At 41.0% G+C, this 23,484-nt stretch overlaps 1 protein-coding gene across 5 annotated transcripts in view; it reads right to left on the bottom strand.

Annotated features, from left to right (window-relative positions):
• mapkap1 (MAPK associated protein 1) overlaps positions 1–23,484 on the bottom strand; it is a 331,754-nt gene that overhangs the window by 145,446 nt on the left and 162,824 nt on the right. For all 5 annotated transcript variants that reach the window (XM_087998418.1, XM_087998417.1, XM_087998416.1 and 2 more), the window contains one exon: positions 10,168–10,280. In XM_087998418.1, coding sequence (XP_087854544.1) covers positions 10,168–10,280 — 113 coding nt within the window. The remainder of the gene's footprint in view (positions 1–10,167; positions 10,281–23,484) is intronic.

Raw genomic sequence — 23,484 nt, 5'->3', positions numbered from 1 at the left:
GTTTCAAAGCTATCCTCATCAAGTTTGTTTCTCTCCTGATTTAACAGCATATTGACATCATAGTCCAATCTGGAACTTATGCATTTTATTTGCAAGGATGCAAAATCTTTTGAAACTCCTGTTTGCTTTTCAGTTCTTTTGATGTACACGAGGCATTGATCAAACGTATTGATAAACAAGAGGAGTCATTCATCTGCTTATGTGGCAATATATTGAGTCAATTACTGTCACTACTTACAAATTATACTTTTAAAAACAAAAATGAAATATTTTCATTAATCCATCTGACTTTGCACTTGAAAAATATTACCAGTGCTTTCATCACATATCAGAATTAGCATTAGTCAATATCTTTTTTTAAAGAAGGAATAATTTCTATATGAGATGTAGTATTTTTATTTAATTTAATTAGTATAGCAGAATGCAGAACTTACTGAAAAATGGCTTCACGCGCTTTCTGTAGCCACTAAAGCTATTTGTGATGTACTACAATTCCAGAAATAGTAGCCAGCAAATAAAAAAAAACTGAAATTTTGAAGTGGATTGAAATGCACAGGTTAAGTAATGTTTTTCTGGTCATAGCTGAGAGCTCTCTAATGTAGGCAAAAACTGTTTAAATATTACCCTGGCACGATGAACTAATCTCTCCCTTGCTAGTGAGATAATGTGACCCCCAGAATGCATAAAGTCACCCAAAAAGCGAACAAAAGCAGCTCTCAAAAATACAGAACCATTCATCGAAGCTAACGACTTGTTCATTATGAGTGATGATGGATAAAGACTTCTCATGCTGAGATGAAATCAAGATTTATATGCATTGCTTCCTCCTGCAACTTTTGGGAAGATCATCATCATTTAATTCTATCTCTGCGGCCAGTGATGGGCATCCAGAGAGCTGGTTATCAAACGGTGCAGTCAGCTGGCAAAATCAGAACGTGCAGTTGGCACATCTGGACTGTAATGCCACAGCTGAGGGTGAACATTGGCTCTTGGCAAGTGGCCAAATTGCTTGCAGACGCTAGCAGGTTTGATCCACAACCACCCCACCAGCTTTTTATGTGAATCAGATTTCAGTTGTTAAATGCTCCTCTGCCATTTTCTTTTTACAACTCTTATCGGTCCCACGGAATATGGCCTTGAGACAGCTCATCCATGTCCTTTCCGACTTTATCTATTCAAAGTTTTAATAAAACTACACATTTCATCCCCAGATAGTTAATTAAATGTTTGACAGATTGTATTTCAGGAAAGACTTTTAAAAATGCGGGAAATGTCTCTATGTTCTGCTCATATTGTGTGGATGAGATATCAATGTTAACCCCTTTTTAGTACAAAAACTCTGCTTGTTTTTAAAACAGACATATGTAAATATATCAGGAATTATTAACTCAATCAAGAATGGATATGTAAGTTTTAGATATTCAACCGAAGGGGGAGAAGTGCTTCACTTGGAACTTCACCGATATACAGAATTTTAAAACTGCAATTTATGACAAAAGCTTAAAAATACATGCAGCAGGCTGTTTTTAACTGGACAGTTTTACATTTTGAGCAGCTGATGATATTTACTACTTCATATTGAGATTAGGAATATTAATAGAGGTATATGTTTTAAAACATTCACTAAATTCTGGATTACACACCAAAAAGGCTAAAGCAGTTCAAAGCGACATTTTAGGTGCTGCACAAATCTTTATTTTTAATAAAAGTCTTAATTCAAAGTTCATGTTTTCAAGTGCTAACATACGACCCTGAAGGCTATCCATCTGCTGCATTAAAAAGTCAAGTCGACATGCTCCAATGACATTGACTAGGGGATCCCTATGGAATGCATCCACTAGCGAGCACAAATAACACGGCAGTTGGTATGTTTCCAGACCAATCAGGAGTGGTCATTTAAACTCAGTCCCCACAGAGATTTTAATAAGTCTTTGTAAATTCTCTGCAGGGATTACACTTTTGTCGTGGTATTTTTTTGAAAGAGGAAGATACCAATTAGTCTTGAAATGAACCAACTATGCCACCAACAATGCCAGCTTGTAGACATGGTCTATTGGAATCCCCTTGATGGATGTCAGAGCAAGCTGGTTTGCCTTTTTAAATACATCCATAAATGATCTGCAGAACAGCTTGAAAGATCTTTCAAACAAAAAAATGAATCGTTTTCCCCAATTTTACATTTGCTTTCAAATGTGAACTGAAGATCACAGCACAATGAATGAGATTCTAATTTCACAGTATTACAGTCACTGTTTGGAATCTATTGGTGGGCCATTATTAATGCTAAAATGGAACCAGTTTTCTAATGAACCTATCTATTTCCCAGATAGCTTCATTAGAGGCTTATTACATTCTTGCTCCCATTATCCCAACTTCAAGATTATTTTCCCATTTTGCAGCAGTCATCATGGGTAATGGATCTGAATTACTAAGTACGAAATAGTAACTATACCTGCACCACCGGTACTGCCAGAAAAACTTGTAAATGGCAGTGTTACAGTACCAGTCCAGTAGAGAGTTATAGATTAATAGCACACATTGTGTCTGCCGCATCTGTTAGATCTTACACCAAGATTGCCAAATCTAACCTAATTTCCCTCCTCCTTTTCTCATAGAATTTTATATCCTTCCCTTCCAAACGTTTACCCAATTTCCTTTCAATGCTACAATCACTGCCTCAGCAATAGCCTGTGGTAAAGCATTTGATGACTTGGAAAAAAAAACTTCAATTTTCCCCTTTGTTATTTGGCAATAATCTGTAACTATTAACCCATTACTAACAAGCAATCACAAACTCTTCTATTCTTTATTCTCCAGGAAATATTCAGAATTTCAAAGTCTTAAATCCCACGTACATTTGTTGGTTACATATCAGAAGACATTAAGCTACTAGGCAGAGAAGGTCTCAGGGTCAATTGTCAGTCTGTTAGTTCAGTTTTTCCTGGTTGAGTAAGATAGGAAGAGTGGCTCATTGAGACAAACTTGTCATTCAATATAACCTTGGCTAATTGAAAATTTTAATGCCTTTCACCTGCCATTATCCTATTATCCTGTACACCACAGGTCATCAGTTAATCTCTGCCTTACCATACTCAAAGATGGAGCTTCCAAGATGAATATGGTGGACAATTCCAAACTCTCTAAGCAAAGAAAATTCTCCATATCTCAGACAAAGTAGCATCCCCCTTATTTTTAAATTGTGCCTCCGATTCTAGACTTCCCAAACAGGGAAAACATTTTATATGCATCTACTCGGTCTATCTCTGGAAGTATTTTGTAAGTTTCCATGAGATCACCTCTCATTCTTTGAAACTCTGGAGAATACAGTTTGCATAACCTCTCTTCAAAAGGACAGTCCAGCCATCCTGTGAACAAGTCTGGTGAACCTTTGTTGCAGGTCAGGCATCATCAAAGGAGAAGGAGAATCGACATTTTGGGTATAAGCCCTTCTTCAGGAATGAGGAGGGTGTGCCAAGCAGGCTAAGATAAAAGGTAGGGAGGAGGGGTGTTGGGAATGCGATAGGTGGAAGGAGGTTAAGGTGAGGGTGATAGGCTGGAGAGGGGGTGGGGGCGGAGAGGTCGGGAAGAAGATTGCAGGTCAGGAAGGCGGTGCTGAGTCTGAGGGTTGGGACTGAGAAAAGGTGGGGGGAGGGGAAATGAGGAAGCTGGAGAAATCCGTATTCATCCCTTGTGGTTGGAGGGTTCCTCAGCGGAAGATGAGTCGCTCTTCCTCCAGGCGTCGTGTTGCCATGGTCTGGCGATGGAGGAGGCCAAGGACCTGCATGTCCTTGGCGGAGTGGGAGGGGGAATTAAAATGTTCAGCCACGGGGCGGTTGGGTTGGTTGGTGCAGGTGTCCCAGAGGTGTTCTCTGAAACGTTCCGCAAGTAGGCAGCCTGTCTCCCCAATGTATAGGAGGCCACATCGGGTGCAGCAGATGCAGTAAATGATGTGTGTGGAGGTGCAGGTGAATTTCTGACGGATATTGAAGGATCCCTTGGGGCCTTGGAAGGAAGTGAGGGAGGAGGCGTGGACGCAAGTTTTGCATTTTTTGTGGTTGCAGGGGAAGGTGCCGGGACTGGAGGTTGGGTTGTTGAGGAGTGTGGATCTGACAAGGGAGTCGCGGAGGGAGTGGTCTTTCCGGAATGCTGATAGGGGTGGGGAGGGAAATATATCCTTGGTGGTGGGGTCTGTTTGGAGGTGGCGGAAATGACGAAGGATGATCCGATGTATCTGGAGGTTGGTGGGGTGGTAGGTGAGGACTAGTGGGATTCTGTCCTGGTGGCGATTGGAGGGGTGGGGTTCAAGGGCGGAGGTGCGGGAAGTGGAGGAGATGCGGTGGAGAGCATCGTCAACCACGTGAGGGGAAATTGCGGTCTTTGAAGAAGGAGGCCATCTGGGTTGTTCGGTATTGGAATTGGTGCTCCTGGGAGCAGATGCGGCGAAGGCAAAGGAATTGGGAATATGGGATGGCGTTTTTACAGGGGGCAGGGTGGGAAGAGGTGTAATCTAGGTAGCTGTGGGAGTCAGTCAGTTTATAGTATACGTCCGTGTTGAGTCGGTCGTCCGAGATAGAAATGGAGAGGTCTAGGAAGGGGAGGGAGGAGTCTGAGACGGTCCAGGTAAATTTGAGGTCGGGGTGGAAAGTGATAGTAAAGTGGATGAACTGTTCAACCTCCTCGTGGGAGCACGAGGTAGTGCCAATATAGTCATCAATGTAGCGGAGGAAAAGGTGGGGGGAGTGGTGCCAGTGTCGCTGCGGAAGATGGACTGTTCCACATATCCAACAAAGAGGCAGGCATAGCTAGGGCCCATGCGGGTGCCCATGGCTCCCCCCTTACTTCCCTCCAAGGCCCCAAGGGATCCTTCCATATCCGTCAGAAATTCACCTGCACCTCCACACACATCATTTACTGCATCCACTGCACCCGATGTGGCCTCCGATACATTGGGGAGACAGGCCGCCTACTTGCGGAACGTTTTAGAGAACACCTCTGGGACACCTGCACCGACCAACCCAACCGCCCCGTGGCTGAACATTTTAATTCCCCCTCCCACTCCGCTAAGGACATGCAGGTCCTTGGCCTCCTCCATCGCCAGACCATGGCAACACGATGCCTGGAGGAAGAGCGACTCATCTTCCGCCGAGGAACTCTCCAATCACAAGGGATGAATACAGATTTCTCCAGCTTCCTCATTTCCTCTCCCCCCACCTTTTCTCAGTCCCAACCCTCAGACTCAGCACCGCCTTCCTGACCTGCAATCTTCTTCCCGACCTCTCCACCCCCACCCCCTCTCCGGCCTATCACCCTCACCTTAACCTCCTTACACCAATCGCATTCCCAACACCCCTCCCCCAAGTCCCTCCTCCCTACCTTTTATCTTAGCCTGCTTGGCACACCCTACTCATTCCTGAAGAAGGGCTTATTCCCGAAACGTCGATTCTCCTTCTCCTTCGATGCTGCCTGACCTGTTGCGCTTTTCCAGCAACACATTTTTAAGCTCTGATCCCCAGCATCTGCAGTCCTCACTTTCTCCAAGAACCTTTGTTGCACTCTTGCTCTGGCAATAATATGAGACTAAAATTGCACACAGTACTCCAGGTGTGGGGTAATCAAGCTGCTTAAACAACTGAAACAAGACTTCACTACTTCTGTATTCAAAGCCTCTTGCAAGAAAGCTAACATTTCATTAGTTTTCCTAAAGGTTTAGTGAATCGATAAGCCAGTGACTTGTTGACGAGCACACCTAGGTCTCTTTGTACTTCTGTACTTTCCAATCTTTTACCACTTAGAAATGTACTGCACATCTATTTCTCATATAAAAGTGGTCATCCTCATACTTTTCCACTTGATATTGGATCTATTGAGTTCTTGCCCATTCATTAACCTGTCCAAATTCTTATGAAGCTGCTTTACATCCTACTCATGACACACATTCCCACTTAGCTTATATCATCTACAAATTTGGAAAAATTACATTTGGTCTCTACTTCCAAATCATTGTTGCATATAGTGAACAACTGGGGCCCAAATACTCATCCTTGCAGTATTCCACAACTCTCAGCTTGACAACATGAGAATGGTCCATTTATTCCTACTGTTTTGCATTTGTCAGTCAATTATTAATCCATGCCAATACATTACCACTTATTTCATGCATTTAATTTTTTTTCAAACCAGTCTCCTGTGGGGAACTTTATCAAACACCTTAAAATCTAAGTATACAATTTCCATCAACTTTTCATTAATTTTATTGAATCAAAAAACTTCAACAAACTTATTAAACGTGATTCGCCACTCTCAAATCCATACCATCTACAAGGGATCACCTGATGCATTGACAATGTCCCTACCTTTAAGCCAGGAGGCTTGGATTCAAGTCCCACCTACTCCAGAGGTGTAATAACACCCCTGAACAAGTTGATGAGAAAATATCTCCATACTGACTATGCCCAATGAGATCATCATTTATCGAGTGTCTATTTATCTATACCTTTATAATAGATTATAGCATTTCCCCTACTACTGATATATGATTAACAGGTCTGTAGTTGTTTTCTCTTTTGCTCCCTTTTAAGTAGTGCATTGTATTTGTTACCTTCAAATCCACTGGATTCATTACAGAATCTATGGAATTTTGGAAGTTAATTACCAGTGCATCATCTACCTCTATAGCCATCTCCTTCAACACTGAGATATAGACCATCAGGTCTTACAGACTGATCAACTTTTAGCCCCACTGACTTCTCTACTGCCACCTTCTTACTCGTTCTAATTTCCTTCAATTCCTCACCATCATTAACTATTTGAATCTCTAGTTTTGCAAGTTTTCTGGTATGCTCCTCAATGAAAACAGACAAAGCAATCATTTGGCTTCCCTACCATTCCTGTATTCCACATTGTAAATTTTCCTGACACTGGCTGTTTTGGATCTACATTAATTTTTAGCCAAACATTTGCTTTTTAAATACTAAGAACACTTTTTGCAGTCCATTTTAAGTTTTTTTTTGCTCGATTGCATTCATATTTTGTTCTCCCTTTCACTATCAGTTTCTTAATCCTCTTTGTTGTATTCTATAAACCTCCCAATCTTCAGAATTACTGCTATTTCTGGCAACATTTTATACCCTTTTTTAAAATATTACAAAATCCTGAATTTCCTTTGCAATCCACATGGTGATTGCCTTTATGTTTTTGCACCTTGAAGGAGTACATAGCTGTTGCAAGTCATATAATAGCTCTTTAAAAGACTATACATTATCTATATACAAACAGGCCTTAATGTATTTTCCCAAACCACTAGCCAATTTGTGCCTTCATAATTACCTTTATTCAAATTTAACTCCTTGCTTCAGAATGAACTACCTCATTTCCAAATACAAAGTAAAATTCTGCTATTCTGTTGTCACTCATCCCTTTTACAAGATTGTTAACTATTCTTTTATCATTACATAACACTAGATCCTCTAGCATGACCTCTAGTTGGCTCCTCTATAGCTCAATAAAACCATCCCTAACATACTCCAGAAACTCATCCTCGACAGCTTTAGTACTCAATTTGTTCGTCCAATCTTTAGGCTGACTGAATTTACCCATGATTACTGCCTATGCCACCAGCTTCTCTCGAGTCCTGATTTATACCATGTTCAGCGCTGCTACAATTATTATTTGTGGCCTATAAATAACCAATCTCCCAATGTCTTCTGTTTCTTAGTTCCAGTGAAACAGACTTCACATTTTATTTCCAATCTGAGATCCTCCCTTACCAATGTATTGATCACATCCCTTTCGTATCCAGCTGATTTTCCTTGTGTGTCCTTACCAAACGTCAAATATCTTAGAATATTCAGTTCCCAGTTCTGGCCTCCATGCAGCAATGCTTCTGTAATGGCGATCAGACCATCGAGTTAGTTGACCTTAACTAGGATACTATTGCTGTAAACTTTGAGCTGGAAGTGGAGAGACAAAAGGAAGTAGTACTTCTGATTGGTACTCAGCACCTATCCAGTGGAAAGCTCATGTAAAGATTGGCTGAGAACAGGTTTAGACTTCGTGTTCTTTGGCATAACACGTGCCATATTCTCTAAACTCTGTTCCCACTACAGTGTTGATTACGAAGCTTCCTTTCTTGGCAACCATTCTGATATTGCATACAATTCTTTCCTCTAACTGAACAAAGTATCAAAGTATCAATCACACTATTCACAACCTCAGCAATTTATTCGACTCAAAGCTCAGCTTCTGGTCCCTTAACCACTTTATCTCAAAGTACACAAAATCCCCACTTTAGTAGCAGCATCCATCTTGAAGTCCACAGATCAATACCAATGCTTCTCTGACTGGCATCCCATCTTCCACCAACCATAATCTGAGCTCACCAAGCTCTGCTCCCCATATCCAAACCTACACCAAGTCCCATTCAACACATCTGTACTTGCTAACCTTCATTGCCTCCTTCTTCGTCAACACTTAAACATCCTCATTCTTCTGTTAAACTTCCTCTGTGGTTTTACTGTATCCTCCTTCAGCTCCATAACCATCCAAGATTTCTGCAGTCCTTCAATCTTATACCAGGTATTTATCTCTCCCTTTATCCCAATATTGATGGCCATGCCGACAGTTGGAACGGGCATCAAGCTCTGGAATTCCTCCACAAACATCACTTTCTCTTTTAATGGAGACAAAGTGCTTCTTTGAAGCAATCTCCATAATTGAGCTTTTAGTCATTCACCTTAGTATCATCTTCTCAGGGTCAGTTTTTTGTCATGAGAAGTACCACAAGACAATTTACCATATCAAAGACATTGCATAAAGGCATTATACAGGTTGCTACTGCAAAAGTTGCGATTCCTTATGATTGACTAGCTTTGTGACATTCAACAATAACTTTCATTTACATAATGATTTAATGTATTTAAACAATTGAAGAGGACATTCACAATAGGATTTAGAGTTTAAATTTGACACTGAACCAAATAAGGAAATAATAAGGTATTACGATATTATGAGGATTTCAAGCTTAGTTAAATAAGTAGCTTTTAAGGAATGTAGTAATGGAGGAAAAGAGAGTTAAGAGAGGCAATGAGGTTATGAAGTTAAGAAAGGAACGCTCTCAGCTTTGGTTCCTGGCAAGTGAAGCCATGGTGATCTAATTAAAATTGGAGATGACCATGAGACCAAAAACAAAGTTGTATGAATACCTTGGATGTTTGTAGGGCTAGATAAAATAATGCTGTGTTTTTATGACAGGAAGGGGAATGACATGAAGATGACAGACTGGAGGGGAATAATGTTGTACATATTGAGATCCAGTCTCATGAAGATACAGATACATCTGTTTTACTAAAACAAACGCTTTGAAATTGCATCCAGCAACGGTATTCCCTTGCATCAAATCTACAGCAATGGTTCCTGACATATTTTTGTTACAGATATTTAAAACAGAAAGAAAAAGTAAAAACAAAGCAAATCAAAGTTTATTCGTTGAAATACACTTTCCCTTCAAGGGTCAGCAATGACTAGAATCAGTCCTTTGCCAACCTGTTTGACACAGATGTTAACCTTCAGGCTTTCACCAACTGAATAAGTAGTTTTTGGTTTTAGTAAATCACATGACAATCCCTTCATAAAAGTTGCTCCCAATTTGAAAAGAAAAAACAACAGCAAAGAAAACAGTGGGTGACAGAAAACCTAAAAGTGTAAAAATAGGAGAAATGGAATGCAATGAAATTGAAGTAATCTTCGATTGCAAGTAAGGGAAGGAGAAATTATGATGAAAACAGGCAACGCCTTTTTATAAACCTTTATGCAAAATTGCATCAGCACTATTTGGCGAGAACTACTTTAGGTTTTGTGATTTTGCTTTGTAGATTTGAATTGATATTTCTGATAACTGGATCACAGATTTTCAGCACTGGTATATTAGGTGAAGATGTATAAATCTGGACAGCTCGGTGAACAGAAGATTCTCTGATCCTCTGAGTAAACAAAACGTTAAAAACAGGAATGGTAGTTTTAAGTTTAAAGTTTAAAGAACCCAAGTGTACTAAAATTTGTAAAAGCACATACATGAACGTCACTAGTTGCATTACATCAACGTACACTAAATCACCACATGGATCACAACTCAAATTAACGACCTTAAAATTCATGGTTTCTCATTTTTACCTGCAGCCTTTTGTGAACCTTTTCTTCTTTTTAAAGCCTTCTGCAGAATCTCCTTCATGGTGACATTCATACTGTCAACTTGAATAAGAGAAAATCCACTCTGTGGTGCATTACTGCAATAAGAGAGGAATAATAAATCAACTCTAAGTCAGCTGAACAAAATGTGGAACTTTAAGTTTATTAATTTCTACATTACATTGATTGTACTTAAACAGCTACATCTGGATTAAAACAATAGATCGGAACAGTTACCAATATTTGTTTTTTTATAGAGAATATACTTATTACAGAATCAAAGAACGGTCACAATATAAGAGGTCACCATTTGGCCCGTCGTGTGCATGTCCGCTCTCCGATTGTGCAATTGGCCTCGTATCACTTTCCTCATAGGCGAGCATATTCTTCCTTTTCCTGAATATGCCTCCGCCACAATTTTAGACAGTCCATTTCAGATCTTAACCACTCATGGAATCAAATGAGCTTCTTGCCATGCATCTAATGCTTTTCTTTCCTAATTACCTTAAATCTATGTCCTCTCCTCAATCCTTATACCAATGGGAACTGCTTCTCCCACGTACTCTGTCCAGATTCTCATGATTTAAAGCATTACCAATCCCCCTCTCAATGCTTTCTTCTGCAAGGAAATCAATTGTAACATCACCAACCCGTCTAGCTGAAGTTCCCCATCTCCGGAACAATTCTCATAAATCTAGAGTTCAGAGAAAGTTTTCAGTAACAGTACCAACAGCATGTACTGGTTGAGTTATGAAGGCACAAAAGGTGGTATGTGACCAACACGTTTAAGGTAGTAATTTTTTAAATATTTCACTAAGAGATGCTGAGCTGGATCTCATTCGAGCAGTGACAGATGAGAGGAAATTTGAAACCAGCACAGCTTCTTCAGCACTCTGATGATGCACGTACTGTCAGTGAGATCCAACAGCCCCTGGCTACAATTAGAATTCAATCATATTAAGTGTAAAATTTCAGGTTCCAGGACACAGAGCCCAAGAAAAGGTCTCTAAAAAATATTGTTCACCACCTGTTCAGAAATATGATGTATGCCATGTAAGAGCTGAGTGTTAGAGACCTTGTACATATATTCATACCTTGCAGGTGCTACCAATACTTTTTGCATTTAAAAGTCTAGCTAACGGATCTAATGATCAAAATCAAGATCATAAACCAAATGTTTGGCCACTATTGCTGTAATGGATATAGAAATAAGACAAGGAACAGGAGGAGGACTGCAGATGCTGGAGTACCAGAGTTGAAAAATGTGGTGCTGGAAAAACACAGCAGGCCAGGCAGCATCCAAGGAGTAGGAGAAGCCCTTCTTCAGGAAACAGGAGAAGATGGTCAATTGACCCCTCAAGCCTGCTTTGGTATGAACTAAGATCAGGGCTAATATTCTACATTGACTCCACCTTCCACACGGTCCCTACATCACTCAATGCCCATACGACCCAAAGGCTCAATGACCGAATATCCACGAATTCCAAGATCCACAACTCCACTTGAAAAATATCAAAGAAAACACAGAATCCCTACAGTGTGGAAGCAGGCCATCAGGTCCATAAGGCATAGGAACAGAAATTAGGCCATTCAGCAGGTCTACTCTGCCATTCAATCATGGCTGATAAGTTTCTCAACCCCATTCTCCTGCTTTCTCCTCGTAACCCATGATACTCAAGAACCTATCCATCTCAGTCTGAAAAATACACAATGATCTGGCCTCCACAGTCTCTGTGGCAATGAATTCCATAGATTCACCACTCTTTAGCTGAAGAGGTTTCTCTTTATCTCCATTCTAAAAGGTATTCCCTTTACTCTAAGGCTATGCCCTCAAGTCCTAGATTCTCCTACCAATGGAATTATCTTCCCAAAATCCACTCTGCCCAGGAGATTTACTTTTCTGTATGTTTCAAATAGATCTCCCTCATTCTTCTAAACTCCATGAAGTATAAGCCCAGAGTGCTCAAACAACCCTCATATGTTCAGCTTTTCATTCCTAGGACCATTCTCATGAACCTCCTCTGAACACACTCCAGAGCCAGTACATCTTTCCTGAGATATAAGATCCAAAACTGTGCACAATACTTCAAATGTGATCAGACCAGAGCCCGATAGAGCCTCAGAAGAATATCTCTGCTTTTATATTCAAGTCCTTGCAAAATAAATGCCATCATTGCATTTGTCTTCTTAACTACTGACTCAATCTGCAAGTTCACCTTGACAGAATCCTGGACTAGAACTCCCAAGTCTCTTTGCACTTCAGATTTCTGAATTTTCTCCCCATTTAGAAAATAGTCCATGCCTCTATTCTTCCTAAGTGCATTACCTCACACTTTCCCACGTTGTTCTCCATCTGCCACTTTTTTGACAACTCTCCTTACCCAAATGCTTCTGCAGCTTCCCTGCCTCCTCAATGCTACCTGTCCTTCGACCTATCTTTTTGTCATCTGCAAACGTAGCCAGAATGCTCTCCGTTCCTTCATCTAGATCTTTAATGTATAAAGTGAAAAGTTGTGGATCCAACACTGAGTCTTGCAGAACACTAGTTGTCACCAGCAGCCATCCTGAGAAGGACTCTTTTCTCCCCACTCTCTGCTTTCTGCTAGACAGCCAAGCATCTATCCATGCCAGCACCTTGCCTCTGACATCATGGGCCCTTACCTTACTCAGTAGCCTCCTGTGCAGCACCTTGTCAAAGGTCTTCTTGAAGTCCAAGCAGATAACATCCAATGGCTCTCCTTGGTCTAACCTGCTCATTATTTCTTCAAAAGAATGCTAGCAGATTTGTCAGGCATAACCTCCCCTTGAGAGTACACACTGACCCTCTGAAGAGGATCACACACAGAACCACCCAACCCCAACCCTGCAGCCCTGAGTTTCCCATGGCTAATCCAAATAGTCAGCACCTTCCTGGACAATATGGGGCAATTAATACAGTAAATGACATTTCGACTTCAGGGAGGGCAGGAAGTGATACTGATGGTTTTTGATTTACCAGAAAACATCGTCAAGGAGGACCCTGTGTACGAGGAATAAGCAAACATCCAAATATCCGATAAGAAGGCAAGCATATCTTGGATCCAATCCACCTAACCTGCACAACTTTGGACTGTGGGAGGAAACCAGAGCACCCAGAGGAAACCACAGAGACAGGGGACGAATGCACAAGCTCCAAAAGACAGTTGCCAGAGGGTGGAATCAAACCCAGGTCTCTGGCGCGGTGAGGCAGTACTGCTAACCACTGAACCACCATGCTGCCCCTCTCCTGATCAGTTAAGAATTTCAGTAAACATTGCAAAAGTACTAATATGGACAACTGTATTTTCTAAAGTTAAAAAAAAACTAAGAGTGCAGGGTCCCTACAGGAAGTAGGTAATTGTGCAAGTCTATGGGCTTGTCATGAATATTAAGTTGATAGCCTGTACCTTGGTCTGGATACAGAAGACAAGAAAGAAAAGGTAAGAGTCAAAGAGAAACCAGGTGAAGGGGAGAGAAGAGTGGAAATTTGAAATACAGTAAATAACATTTCGACTTCAGGGAGGGCAGGAAGTGATACTGATGGTTTTTGATTTACCAGAAAACATCGTCAAGGAGGACCCTGTGTACGAGGAATAAGCAAACATCCAGATATCCGATAAAAAGGCAAGCATATCTAGGATCCATGTGAGTACCCAAAGCAATATCCATTATTTAGAGGAAATGAGTGCTGTTGAAGGTGTTGTTGTTCAATGTGACAACAAATTTAGCCAGGCAGAGGAGAGAGACTAGTGAATAAGAGATTGGTTGGGCCTCCTATAAGACACAAGAATTGGAACAAGAATAGGCCATGAGGCCCCTCAAACCAGGTCCACCATTTAATAGTATAATTAGGGGTGGCTCAGTGGCTAGCACTGCTGCTTCACAGGGATCCAGGTTCGATTCCACCCTTGGGCAACCACTTGTGTGGAATTTGCACATTCTTCCCATGTCTGTGTGGATTTCATCTGGGTGCTCTGGTTTCATCCCATAGTCCAAATATGTGCAGATTAGGTGGACTGGCCATGCTAAATTGTCTATAGTGTCCCAGGCTGTGCAGACTATGTGGGTTAGCTATGAGAATGCAGGGTTACAGGGATAGGGTGGGGGGAATGGGTCTGAGTGGGATGGTCTTCAAAGGGGTTGGTGTGGACTCGATGGGCTGAATAGCCCTCTTCCACACTGTAGGGATTCTATGGTTAATCCAACCCTTTTCAGGTCCATTTTCCTGCTCTTTCCTCAAAACCCTTAACACCCCTACTGATCAAGAATCTATCTCAGCCTTAAATGTCTCCAATGATCTGCTCCCACAGTCTCTGTGGCAAAGATCTCCAAAAACACTGAGCAAAGATTCATCCTCATTTCAGTCTTAAATTGGCACCCCTTTATTCTGAGACTATATTCTTTGGTCCTGGACTCTCCCAATGGTAGAAACATCCTCTCAGCATTTACCCCATTAAGCCACTTAAGAATCCTACATGCTTCATTCTTTTAAATTCCAATGAGTAGAGTACCAACCTGTTTAACAGTTGCTCATTAAATAATCCATCTATACCAGGGATCATCCTAGTGAGCCTTCCCTGAACTGCTTCCAATGAAGAATAAGAGGTCCAAAACTATTCACAGTACTCCAAAAATGGCTTCATCAGCACCTTGTGCAGTTGAAGAAAGACTTTCTTAATCTTATACTCCTTAAAGTAAGAGTCAAAATTCCATTAGCCTTCCTGATTACCTGTCATACCTGTATGTTAGCTTTCTGTGTATCATGTACAAGTACCCCCAAGTCCCTTGTGTTGCAGTTTTTCTGGGAAAGAAATTGAAAAAGCACTTATCATTCTTGTGGAAAGTGATGGCTTAGAGGAAGTGGACATCCATATTGAAAAGGAGGTACTTAGGAATCGGAATATGGAGGTGTTTGAAGTGACATAGGCATTCGAAAAGCCATGGACATAGGTAGGATCAGACAAGTCAAAAAGGGAAAGTGAGTCGAGATAGAAAGAAATAAGTTCAGTCGAGCAGGAACAGGCTGATCCAATTGATTGATCAGTTTATGGATTTTGCAAAGATGGAAGATATGTGTCGCTCAACTTTGAAGGACTATCAGTTTGGAGACTATGGATGGAAGATTTCTAGATAATAGGTCAGTAGATACAAAAGCTTGAAGTCTGATAGTGGGGGTAAAGTCTTGTTTGGGAGGATGCAGATGGGTCTGGAGGAAGGATCAGACAGATACCAACTGTAAAACTGTCAGAAATACAGATCTCATTTGAATTTTAGTTCTACATTGAATAGCAGATGAGTAGTCAAGTATAGCAGGTATCAAGAGTCAAAAGTTGCCTCAAGTCATTTGAATAATACTAAGTCAGCAAGTCACTAGTGAATGATTAAATTATAAAATTCTATTTTAAATTGTAGCCAAAAAAGCTGCTTTGGATCTTGGATAGCTGAAACTGCAATCATTTGTGGTGTAACAATCATGCAATTGTCAGCTGCATGCCTTGATACTAATGAAACTGCATCCACCCACTCCAGAATTTAAAACAGAACAAAGAGTGAACAAGACTGGGAATTTGTCAGACCAGCTGTTCTTGACATCCATTTAAGATTGCAGCTTGGCTTTCTTTATTCATTTGTGGAATATGGACATCACTAGCTGGCCAGCACTTATTGCCTGTACCCTAGTTGCCCTTGAGAAGGTGGTAGTGAACTGCTGCAGTTCATGTGCTGTCGGTTGACCCACAATGCCACGAGGGAGAGAATTTCAGGATTTTTACCCAGTGACACTGAAGGAATGGAAATGTATTTCCAAGTCAGATGGTAAGTGGCTTGGAGGAAAACTTGCAGGTGGTGATGTGCCCATGTATCTGATTCCCTTATTCTTCTAGATGGAAACGTTGTGGGTATGGAAGTTGCTGTCAAGGATCTTGGGTGAATTTCTGAGTGGATCTTGTAGATAGTACACACTGTTGCTACTGATCTTCAGTGGAGGGGGGGGGGGGGGGGTGGATGCTTGTGGATGTGGTGCCAATCAAGCATGCTGCTTTGTCCTGCATGGTGTCAAGTTTCTTGAATGCTGTTGGAGCTGCACCCATCCACTCAAGTCAGGAGTATTCCATCACACTTCTGACTTGTGCCTATAGTTGATGGACAGGCTTTGGGAAAGCCAGGCCATGCCTTACTCGCTGCAGTATTCCTAGCATCCGACCTGCTCTTGTCGCCATTGAGTTTATGCAGTGATTTTTTGGTCCATGGTAACTCAAAAGATGTTCACAGGCGGTGGCATTCAGTTACGATAACACCATTGAATGTCAAGGGATGTTGGTTAGATTGTCTCTTATTGGTGATGGTCACAGTCTGGCATTTATGTGGTATGAATGTTACTTGCCACTGGTCAGTCCAAGCCTGGATGTTGTCCAGATCTTGTTACATTTGAACATGGACTGCTTCGGTATTGGAAGAATCTTGAATTGTGCTGAATATTGTGCAATCATGAACAACATTCCTCCTTCTGGTCTTATGATGGAATGAAAGTAATTGATGAAGTGTCTGGAGTGGTTTGGCCTAGGACACTATCCTGAGGAACTCCTGCAGAGATGTCCTGGAGCTGAGATAACTGATCTCCAATAACAATGATCATCTTCCTTCGTGCCAGGTATGGCTCCAATAGCAGCGAGTTTGCCCACTGATACCCAGTTTTGCTAGGGCTCCTTCATGCCATACTCAGTCAAATAAGGCTTTGATATCAAAGGCTGTCACTTACACCTCACCTCTGAAATTCACCTCATGTTTAAACAAGACTGTGACAAGATCAATAACAGAGTGGCCCTCGTGGAACCCAAACTGGGCTTTGCTGAGCAGGTTATTGCTAAGCAGGTGCTGTTTGATAGCACTTTTGATCTCATCTTCCATCACTTACTGATAATCAAGAATAGACCGATGGAGACAGTAACTCGTTGGGTTGGAATTGTCTAGCTTTATATATACAGAATATACCTGGGCAATTTACCACATTGTTGGCTAGATGCCAGTATTATTACTGTACCGGGACAGCTTAGCTAGTGAGCTGCAAGATCGGGAGCACAAGTCTTCAGTACTATTGCCACAATGTTGTCAGGGCTCAGCCTTTGCAGGATCCACTGTCTCCAACCGTTGTTGATATCATGTGGATTGAATCAAATTGGCTGAAGACTGGTATCTGTGATACTGGGAACCACTGGAAGAGGCCAGGATGAATCATCCATTTGGCACTTCTGGCTGAAGATTGCTACAATTGCTCATCTCTTGCACCGAGGTGTTTGGCTCATGGAGAGGGGGATATTTATGGAGCCTCCTTCTCCAGTGAATTGTTTAATTGTCCAACACCATTCACAAATGGATGTGGCAGGACTGCAGAGGTTAGATAAGAGGAGGCAATAGCGCGATTAATCCAGAGACCCAGGTAATATCCTGGGCACTTGGGTTCAAATCCTGCCATAGCAGATGGTGGAATTTGAATTCAATTTTAAAGAAATTTTGGGCGGCACGGTGGCACAGTGGTTAGCACTGCTGCCTCACAGCGCCAGAGACCCCGGTTCAATTCCTGACTCAGGCGACTGACTGTGTGGAGTTTGCACATTCTCCCCGTGTCCGCGTGGGTTTCCTCCGGGTGCTCCGGTTTCCTCCCACAGTCCAAAGATGTGCAGGTCAGGTGTATTGGCCATGCTAAATTGCCGGTAGTGTTAGGTAAAAGGGGTAAATGTAGGGGAATGGGTGGGTTGCGCTTCGGTGGGTCGGTGTGGACTTGTTGGGCCAAAGGGCCTGTTTCCACGTTGTAAGTAATCTAATCTGATCTAAAAAATCTCAATTTGTCCATTGCCAATTGTCAGAAAAACCAAGCTGGTTCACCAATGTCCTCTCAAGAAGGAAACTGACACCCTTACCTGCTACGGCCTACACTGAAGCTATGAATCAGGTGCAGGGAAAGTGGAATAATGCAGACCTTGGTATAATTTTGGTGGCATCGACTTTGCAGGCCAAACAGCCTATTCTGATGGTGAAATTGAATTCAGCAAAGATCTGGAGTTAGAAGTAATCCCATTGATGACTACTTAACCACCATTGATTATTGTAAAAATCCATCTGGTGCACTGATCTACTCTAGGGAAGGAAATTTGTCATCCTTATCTACTCTGACCGAATGTTACTCCACACTGACAGCAATGTGGTTTACTTTGAATCATCGTCTGAACTTGCTTTGAAAACCACTTAGTTGCATCAAACAGCTATGAAGTCTCCACAAAAAACACAACATCAACTGAGATACTGGAAAGATGGCACTCATCACAGCCTTATCCACTCTGCAAAGTCCTCCTCACCAAGATCTGAGGGCTTCTACCAAAATTGGAAGAACTGCCCCACAAATTAGTCAAGCAGCAGTTATACTCAAAGAATCATATGTTACACACAATGCGCCAATCACCATCACAATCCCTGTATCATCAGAAGCACACTAAAAGTAGCGGCACAGTGATATACAATCAGGAAGGTGTTGCCCTGGGAAATGTCAACATCAACTCCAGACAACATAAAGTATCATGGCATCCAGTCAAACACAGAAGAAAACATATTAGGGAATACCATCTATCGTGACTCTTTGACTGATAAATAGGTATTACTTCACATTGAACAGCACTTGGGAGGATACACTGAGGGTGGCAATGTGAGGTCATCTTTTAATTTCATCACAGGTAGTGGCTAGGTAGTATCACTATTGATTGAGCTCGTTGAATCCTAAAGGTTACAGCAACCAAGCTAGGTCTGCAGCAGGTGGTACAGGAATCAACAAGAGAAAAAAAAACTACTTGTCTTGTCCTCACTAATCTACCTGTTGCAGATGCATTTTCCTCACCAATCTACTTGTCACAGATGCATTTGTCCAAGACAGTTTGAGTAGAAATGACCATTCCACAGTTCTTGTGGAGACAAAGTCCTGTCTTCAAATCGAGCATACCCCACATCATGTTGTGTAGTGCTGTAACTGTGCTAAATGGGACAGACTTCGAACAGATATTGCAACTCAAAACTGGGCACCCATCACGTGAACCATAACCACAGCCTGCAATCTCATGGCCTGATATTTATCCTCACCATCTGGCCTGAAGATCAGTCCTGCAGTACGGGAGGGCATGCAAGAAACAGCTTGCAAAATACAGGGTTCAACAATATCACAACTGATGGATCGGATGTAAGCTGCCATATCTTTTCATGAGTGGTGGCAGACAATTAAATCACAATCGGGAGGTGGGATTCCATAAATATTACCACCTTTAAAAATAGGGGAGGATAGTACAAAAGTGCAAAAGACAAGTTTAAAGTATGTTGAGTGGATGATCCATTTCGGTTTTCTTCTGAGAATCCCAGTTGTCAGTCTTTAACCAATTGGATTAATTCCACATGGTATCAAGAAAATGGCTGAAGACACTAGATATTGCAAAAGTTATAAGCCTGACAACATGCCAGCAATAATACAAAAGTGCTAGCTAAACTATTTCAGTAGGGTTGCAACACTGGGATCTTCCAGTTAATTTGGAAAATTGCTAGGCATATCTTATACACAAAAAGCAGGATAACCGCAACCTGGCTAGCTATCATCACAATCAACTGTCAGTCATCAAAGTTTTCGAAGGGATCATCCACAGTGCCATTGTAGCACCTGTGTACGAATTATCTTCTCACTGAGATGCTTAGTTTAGTTTCCTCCATGGCCATTCAGTTTGTCAGCTCATTATAGCTTTTGTCCAAACATGACAAAAAAGGAGCTAACCTCGAGAGGCAAAGTGACTGTGACTACCCTTGACATCAAGGTACAATTTGACTAAATAAGGCTTCAAGGAACTCTTGCAAACTGAAATCAATGGGAATCAGGAGACAACTCTTCACTGGTTGGATTCATTCGTAGACAAAAGATGATGGCTGCAGTTGCTGTCGGTCAATTATCCAACTCCTCAGGATAGTGCCCAAGGCTGAACCATTCTAAACTGCTTAATCAATAATATTCACTCCATCACAATGTCAGAAGTAGGGATGGTCAATGAAGTCTGCACAACTTGCAACTTCTGAGATATTGAAGAAGCCTGTATACATATGCAACAAGATCTGGAAAACAACCAGGCTGGAGCTAATAAGTAGCAATTAACAATCACAGCACGTGAGTACCATCTCCGGTAAGAGAGAATCTAAGTATTGCCCTTTGACAAACAATGCCATTACCATAATTGAATCTGCACTAATAAAATATCCTGAAGACTACTATTCACTGGAAACAGAACTGAAGCAGCAAAAGACATCCTGAAACTAGACTACAAGAACAAATCAAAGCTCGGAATTTTGCAGCAAGTAACTCACTTCCTGTTGGCTCCATGCCTGTCTATCATCTACAATGCACCAGTCAGAAGTGTGATGGAATGCTCTCCATTTGCCTTCAACTCCAACACTGAAGAATCTTAACACCATCAAAGATAAAGCATTCCAATTGATTGCCATCCCATCCACCACCTTTAATACTCAATCTCTTCACAATCCACATCCTCAGGCAGCCGTGCATATCATCTACAAGATGCATTGTAGCACTTGTCAAAGTTTTATCGATAACACCTTCACAATCCGTGATATCTAGCACAGGGGCAAGGACAGGGGGCAGCAGATGCATGGGAACACCATCACCTGCAAGCTTCCTCCAAGACACACACACACACACACACACACACACACACACACACACAAAATCCTTGACTATATTGCCATTCCTTCACTGGGTCAAAATTGTGAACTCCCTTACTAACAGCACTTTCATTGTATCTATACCCCAAGGACTACAACAGTTCAGGAAAGCTACTCACCATCACTTCCTCTAAGGTAATTCGAATTGGACAATATATGTTAGCCGACCCAGCGATACCTTTCAACATTCCCTTGAATAAAATGTTTTTTAAATAACCCATTTCTTAAGCTGCTAAATTCAGATTTTTGCATATACTTAGTGCATGGGGCAAACCCCTCTGTCCTGTAGCACATGCCCACACTTGCTTATACTCATCATTTGTTATCCTCAAATTTTCAACCTGTTCCAATATGATCCACTTGTAACTAACCTTAAAACTAAGGCAATATAGGTTGCCTTGCAAAGACAAGCAAATGTTTAAGACACACCACATAAAGCAGAACCTTTGTGCAAACAACAAAGGTGACCACCCACACCAGCTATTCACTTTTACATTCAATGTGTAAGTCAATACCTGTTTTTGGAGGAATTTTTCAAGGTTTCAGACGTCAACTTAGATGCCAAAATCCACAGTACTTATGGGGTGGAGGGGAAGTTAACATATTTAGGAAAATAATTTTGAAAACATTTCTTTAAAACTTAGCTTAAAAAGTAATTCATGTAACAATACACAATGATGATTTTTTTTAGTGTCAGTAGTTGTTCAAGTTATATTCCATCATACTGTCATTAAATAATTTGAAACACCCGATTAAAAAAAAATTTAGTTGTTGTTCTAAGGGTGTTTCAAACATCATCAAAGGGACTACAAAATTGAAAATCATTGTCAATTTCAAAAATTATCAATTTTGGGAGGAGTTACCGTGTTGCCGCTGTCAGAATCTGAATGTCAGAGCTTCCCATCAAATCTATCTATGCCCAACATTCTTAAACACGGGTCAGTTTCAGAAGACTAATAATAGTTAATAGTCAACAACCCTCTCTGTCCTTCACACACCCATCACAAGCCACTTCACACCCAAAAGATCCCTCTAGCAATGTTTACTTTGGATCAAATACGATGGAAATTAAACAGATTATACGAACAAAACGTCAATTTTTTTCACTTAGCCAGAAGCTGTAACTTAATGCAAGATCCTCGTTAACGTGGGAATAAATCCATTCTGAACCACTAAAATTAACTAGATTCAAAATAGGTTTCAGACTTTATTGCAGGGGATCAAGACTCCCTTATCAGTTGCAACAATTTTTTTTTAAATTTTCCTTTTTTTTTAGCATAAAACTTTCACATTTACTTAACCTTCATTCACCAGATCAAAAATGAAGGAGAACCAATCATAAACCTTTCATCAATAAGACAGACTGGGTTCATTGACAAAAAAATGTAAAATCTGGAGTCCAACTCTGCAAAAACAAAGTGTTAGAGTGCTCTTTTTATTTCAGTTTTCCTGCATCTGCGACTCTTTGTTTTATTTCAGTGTTTTAGTAATGGTGAAGTTTGCAGATCTTAAGTTCTCAGTGAATGTTGATGTTATCAATTGGTTTTATACCAGCCAGGGTTTCTGTAATTGACTACAGAGAAGAGAGCAAGTTATCAGTCCACATTGCTTTCTCAGTTTTTTGCACAAAGGTACGGTGATATATTTAGTGTTAGCAATTTTTGAGAAGATTTGTAGCTTTTCCAGTTTTTTTTCTCATTTCTGGTTTTTTTTTCAAGGGAAGGTAAATAGGATCTAAATCAATGTGTTTATTGATGGAGTTCTGGTGAGAATGCCACGCCTCTAAGAATTCTCACGTATCTTTGTTTCGCCTGTGTTGCTTTGCAGATTCTAGCATCTGTGTCATTGTTTTATTCCAAGCTGGATAGTTGGAGGCAACCTTTCATCCCTAAACGTGCTGTCATCATGCGAGTCTGAGCAAATTAAGAATGCAAATTTCTTGATACCTCAGTCTCACAGCCAATTGATTAAAATCTTAATTCAAAGGTAGCATATTTTCAATATTCCATGTAAGTTACCTGGACTTATCAGGTCTTCACAGCATCTATTTCTGGTCAACAGTGCCTTTTTAAAAGTCAGCTTTTGTCCATCAAAATCTCAAATGTTAAAGTCAAATGATGGAAGTTGAATATTGATAACCCATTTTCAATACAATTATTCCACTGAACACAATGAGCATTTTGAATGTCTTCTTGCTCTTCATGTAGCTGACTAGTCATAGAGTCATACAGCTTGGAAGCAGGCTCTTCACTCCAACCAGTACATGCTGACCATAATTCCAAATTAAACTCTTCCCACCTGCTTGTGCTTGGCCCATATCCCTCCATACGTTGCATATTCATGGACCTATCCAAATGTCTTTGACCACTTCCTCTGCAAATTAATCCCACACGAGCCACTCTTTTTTTAAAAAAAATTGCCCCTGGTCTTTTTTTTTTTAAATCTTTCTCTTTTCACCTTGCAGTTTTCAAGTACAGTTTTAACTTCAAAAGAAACTGTAAACTATTTCCTTGCTGCTTGCAGGTATTG

This window comes from Chiloscyllium plagiosum, unplaced genomic scaffold, assembly GCF_037043375.1.
Source record: "Chiloscyllium plagiosum isolate Xiang-an unplaced genomic scaffold, Cpla_swu_hap1 HiC_scaffold_21, whole genome shotgun sequence".
Taxonomy (NCBI): Eukaryota; Metazoa; Chordata; class Chondrichthyes; order Orectolobiformes; family Hemiscylliidae; genus Chiloscyllium; species Chiloscyllium plagiosum.
This window is presented reverse-complemented; position numbering and strand designations above follow the sequence as displayed.